The sequence below is a fragment of the Lolium perenne genome, chromosome 1 (genome assembly GCF_019359855.2).
Source record: "Lolium perenne isolate Kyuss_39 chromosome 1, Kyuss_2.0, whole genome shotgun sequence".
Classification (NCBI taxonomy): Eukaryota; Viridiplantae; Streptophyta; class Magnoliopsida; order Poales; family Poaceae; genus Lolium; species Lolium perenne.
The window spans coordinates 42,000,693-42,006,328 of NC_067244.2; the positions used below are offsets into that span (position 1 = coordinate 42,000,693).

A 5,636-nucleotide genomic window follows, 5' to 3' on the forward strand; every position below is an offset into this window, starting at 1 on the left:
CCTTTAATTCCCTGTGAGGTTGTATAAAGATAGAGTTGGATGTACGAAGCTAGGCGAGAAGAATGTACAAATCCAAGGATAGTCCTGCACTGAAGAGGGGTTATTCAGTTCAAACGCCAACAGATGCGATGGAGCAAACAAAAATGAAATGACTCTGACGCTTAACAGGGTAGAACTGGGAAGAGTAGAGACGAGGAGCTGGCTGTTACCTCGTAGTAGTCATACATAGTCTTTCATTATTGGAATGGTTCCTTTTAAGTTGCGGCACTGCCTTTGTAGCTCCTCACTGTTGCGACCATAAACATGTAATTCTCGTAGTGAACTTGGAAGGCAGACCCTCGGAAGAGACTTGATGGCCGGACATTCAGCGATCACTAATACTTGCAGACAACTGGGGAAACCATCCTTGGGCAGCGAACGGATGGATTTACACAACTTGATATGCAATGCCTTGAGCCTTTTGAACTTGGTTAGCCCAGCAGGGAGGTGACGGAGCTTCTCGCAGCGCCCAAACTGGAGCTCCTGGAGGGAGCTGAGGAGGTGAAAGGCCTCCTCCTGCTCCCCTGTGAAACGCTGCGCCTCACCCCCTGCAATGTATAGTTTCGTGATGGAGGAAGAGAGGAGCCTACAGATGGGCAGGGTAAGGAGTCCTGCAAGGTCATCTGTCCAGAGACTCTCGAGTTTGGAGGAAGAGGTAGGAAGCTCTTGGTCGTGCGGCCACAAAGGCTGAGAACCAGTTAACAATTTGGGAACTCCAGAGATGTATAGTTTTCTGAGGTTGCCTTGGGCGACAAGAGGCCATAAGCCCTCTCCTATTAGATCCCCACAATCAAACAAGGATAAATCGGTTAGAGAAATTAGATTTGCGAGGGGAGGCAGCATCTCCATTCTCCCCATGTTTTTCAGACGGAGCTGCTGCAAGGAGTCGGGGAAGGGAAAACAAGATGAGGCGGAGGCGGAGGACAAATACGAGAAGAAGAAGTCAGGGCAATCAGCTACCACCAAGGAGCGGAGGAAATAGAGATGTTGGAGTCCTCCTCTTTTATTGTCCTTGTCCAGTGAAGAGTAGACTAACCGTAGCTGTCTGCAACGGCGGATGATTAACTCCTGTAGTTGGCGCGGCAGGAGCAATGGACCTCCTCCTCCTGGTGCTACTTCGTTCTCCTCTCTCCTTGTCTGCTGCTGACAGCGTCCAGCTTCTGCATGCTCGATTTCATTAGCTGAATACAATGCTGGTTTTGGCGTTTCCACCGCCTGATGCTCCACCACGCCCAGCCAAGTTATCATCTGACAATGGGTAATCTCCAACTTCGTGAGCTTCGGGAAATGAGACAACATATGTGTTAGTTCATTCCCATTAGCACAATTGTTGATCTCAAGTCGTTCAACTGGAAGAGGGCATTCAGTATTGCAGCTTTCACCTTCAAACAGCAGCAATTCATTGCTCATACTTTTTATCTGGAGAGTATCTAGAGATCTTAGCTTTCGGAGGTGAATCAACGGCAAAGGAGGACACTTGATCATCTTCAACTCTTTCAGATCAGCTAAATTATCAAAAGCCAGCCCATTCCAGACCAACCTGGACTGCTCATCTTTTCCTTCGATTTCCAAACTTAATTTCGATTTGTAGTTCTTGGAGTAAACGAGCTTTTTAAAACAAGATCCCGCTCCTTCTATTATAGCTGAGCATGGACGGTGAGTCCAAGGGATGGGAGGCAGTGACAACAATTTTGGGCAGTCTACAATCTTGAGCCACCGTAGTTTAGGAAACCAAGTCATGTTCTCCTCCTGCCTTTTTTGACCGCAAGTAGGCTGTGAAAATGGCAACTCCGTGAGTTCAGGGCAATGTTCAATGATGACCACCTCCAGAAGCGAGAACAAATGGCAAGTGCCCTTCCCAACCCATTTTGTTAGCCGTGGTATCTTAACTAATTCTAGCCATTTCAAACATTGGAAGCTAAGAGTTGAGATAAGACCCTGACGCTCTACACCCAGACCATCAATGAACCACATGTACCCCAGTGGTGGAAGTTTGTTCCAAGATACATCACACAGTGAAAGAGATTCTAAATTTTCAACCGAGAGGTAACCACCAAGCCATGATGGGCAATTAGCACCTTTGTGCCCTCTAATGCATAGGTCTTGAAGATTTTTATGCGGTACGATGCTTTCAAGAACATTATCTTCATGTTTTGCATCCCTGTTAAGTCGTGAATTATTCCACTCTAATGTTAACTTGCGTAGGTGGTATTTGTGTATCAATTTTAGTACATTTGGTTCGTCTTCTTCTTGCACCTTTTCAAGATTATGAATGCCAAGTGATCCTCCAAGCTCACTTAGTTCTCCTAGTTGGCTTAGTTCAAAACCCTTAGTTTCTTTTCCCACTTCAAATTTCCTTAATTCCTGTAGGAATTTTAGTTTCCCCACCTCGAATATGCTAGAGTGAGCTTCTTCAGCATAGTTATCCGGCACTAGGAAATGACGCAGTTTTATGAGCTTGCTCATTTGGCTTGCTGAACCAAGGCTGCCGAACCAATTTTCTAGATCAATAAGCTCTAAGTGATAGGATCTAAACAAAGCACCAGGCAAGCATATGTTTTCATTGTGCACTGATTTTATCCTTAGGTAGCGGAGATGGACAAGTTCTGAAAAGTTCAACAGCACATCATCCACTGAATATGATGCTTCAGACAAAAAGATAGCGCGCAAGGCTCTAGCTTCCCTGAACAGACCCTTAAAAGTTTTGGCAAAGCTTCCATGGTATTCTCCAAACAACATTAAAGTTCGCAAGTTCTGCACTTTCAGTCTTTTATCTAGTGCACTTAAATAACTTTTATAGTCTTCAAATCTGATTAAATCCATGACATCAGTATTATCTACAATGATTGACAAGTGGCGTACAGAAGGGGGAATTGATATGGATCTCACATTAGAACTACATATGCTAAGGCATTCAAATGATGAAACCTTCACTGCCAAGTCATGCAGTAGGTCATGGATAACATAATTATTACCATTTTCTTTTTCATTCCTTCTAAAAAACCCATGATCAACCAACTCGTTTAAATAACATAGTGCAACATCTTCGGTTCTTTTGCCCTGATCACGTGAATGTACAATATCCAGTCCTATCCAGAAGTGAACTAAATCCTTGCTATTAAATTCATAATCTTCTGGAAATAATCCACAATGAAAAAAGCATTGTTGCAGATGAAAAGGGAGATAATCATAGCTAAGCTTTAGAGCTGGCATAATATCATTAGGTCCAGTTTCTAATTCCCATTCTTTACTTTCTGCTACTCGTGTCCAGTGGTCTTGTGTAAGCTGGTTTCTTAGCAATCTACCTACTGTTTTTGCTACAAGAGGGAAGCCCTTCAAATGTTCTACTATTTTGCTGCCGACATCACGCAATTTAGGATGGTCTTCCCATGGTTTTTGGTAACCAAATACACATACTTCAAAAAAAGCCATGATATCTTCACGACCTAGACGTTCCACATCAATTGAAGAATTACTCGTAGTGACCATACTTGCTACCTTTGGAATTCGTGTTGTAACTATAATCACATGACCCTTTTCTCCCCCGTTATATCTTAAAGGAGCTAATAGTTTTTTCCACTCATCCTCGCGGTATGTCCACACATCATCTAAGACAAGTAACAGCCGCTTAGATTTTAGTCTTTGTTCAATTAGCTCTTCATTGCTAGAATTATCCTTTTCACCATTTACTTTAGGGATCTTTTTCACAATCTCTTGCACCAACCTATCGGCATTAAAATCAGGCGAGACACATATCCAACCTGAAACCTGGAAAGAACTCTCCAGTGCTCTATAAATGTGTTGTGTTAGTGTTGTCTTCCCGATACCCCCAGGACCAACAAGTGGAATTACGGTGAGTTCATTGGTACAATATTTACCATTTGTGATACCATCAATAATGTTTTTTTTCTGGTCATCCCTCCCATATAACTCAGGCTCTATAATTTGTGGAGTAGTTTTCGATCTGCTCATACCAGCGTCTTGTTTAGGGGTACGGTTGGAACCTAATATATCTAACTTAAGAATGGCAGAGCCTAGTAACTCTTTGTCAAGAATGGTAGAGACCATAGCACACAGGGGTTTTAGCTGCTCTACTATTTCCATCATCTTTTCAGACATTTTCACCCTATTGTACTGCAGTTTTGCTGTTTGCATCATATTATTTTTGTTTCGTGCCTTTGATGGGCAGGTGCCATGGAGAAATCGTCTCCCTGCCATGTTGGAGGTTTGAAACATGTCGGTGTCAGCATCATCATCTTGGACAGACAGGGGAAAATAGCAAAGGAGGTGTTTACCGATAGTGTGTGCAGTGCCGCGAGCGCAAGAGACGACCTTAGGCATGCATCCACCGGCAACCTTCTGGACACCCCGGTTGGTGGGCACCGATGGTGATCTTATCTCACGCCCGCCGGACGAGCGAAGGAGAGAGAGGCATCCTCCCTTGTCACCATGTTCTTGAGCGTCGGGATCACCACGGCTAGCATCACGCAAGCATGAGGGCTTGAGTTTATTGGAAGCAGACCTGGCAGTGTGGCGAGCATTGAGAAGGAGGCCACCAATGCAGCCCTGGTCTTCCACATTGGCGGCGTCGTAGGTGCCGTCAAGCGCGTCCTGGATGCGGAAGTAGTCCAGCTCGTCAAGGACGTCATCCGCCCCGTACGCTAGCTGCCGCAGCTTTTGCAGCAGTTCCTTGAGAGCAGCGCTCTGGATGTCTTTGCCCTGTGCACTGTCGAGAATACCCTGTGCGTAGAGCAGCTGCATCTTGAGGGCACCGATGTTGGGGCCTAGCCCTGCGCTAGCTGCCCAAGACTCCAGCAAGCCGTCGATGACTGGGGCCAGCGCCTTGCCCACGATCCATCGAGCCGCATCCACGGCGGCATCCATGGTAGCGCTGAAATCATTTGCAATCGAAGTAAGTCACTACTAGTATAACTGTTACTGATCGTTGATGATCGAGGAGGGCTACCATGAAGTACATACCGATACGAATGCCCCCTGCCAAGGCGTTGGGCTGCGACAGAGAAATATCGCTGCGGATATTTTACTATCTTTTGTTCGAGGAAATTAGGAGTCTTGTATGTCTTTTGGAGGAAGTTTGATAGAAGAAATTTACAAGGTGTCCAGAGATACTGCACTTGGCAATACAAGCCTGGACAAGTAGAGAGGTGTGAAGGTGCAAAGGGATTTGTGTGGGAGGAGGGACTATATAGAGGAGGTGAGCAGATTCGGCATCCCGATGAATAGCATATCTGGTCCCAGGGATGTTAAGCTCACAATTTAGAACCAGTCACTTTATGTTTGCGGATCTGTGTCAAAATGAAATTAATAATTATATATTTCGGTGCACACACTTTCAAGATCCCAGCAAAAGTATATTTTTTTTTATAATATCTTGTAAAAATATCAGGCACTTAGATATTTAGTAGAAGCTGGCCCATGTAGATTTCACTAAAACAATATGACCGTTTGCTAAGTTATTGGAAAATGATAAGTGACAATGTTACGATTTTAAGTTTTAAAACTTGTTTCTTTTTCTTTTAGTGCCATGCCATGTGATGTTGTGATGTACGTTTAGCTTACCTTATAAGAGCCCTCTC

General features: G+C 44.5%; 1 protein-coding gene across 1 annotated transcript; it reads right to left on the minus strand.

The window, feature by feature from the left end:
• Window positions 1-219: 219 nt before the first annotated feature.
• LOC127330504 (putative disease resistance RPP13-like protein 1) lies at window positions 220-4,923 on the minus strand. Its single transcript, XM_071821433.1, has 2 exons — window positions 4,335-4,923; window positions 220-4,295 (listed from the first exon to the last, which is right to left on the minus strand). The coding sequence occupies exons 1-2, from the start codon at window positions 4,921-4,923 to the stop codon at window positions 220-222; spliced, it is 4,665 nt and encodes a 1,554-aa protein (XP_071677534.1).
• Window positions 4,924-5,636: the final 713 nt, after the last annotated feature.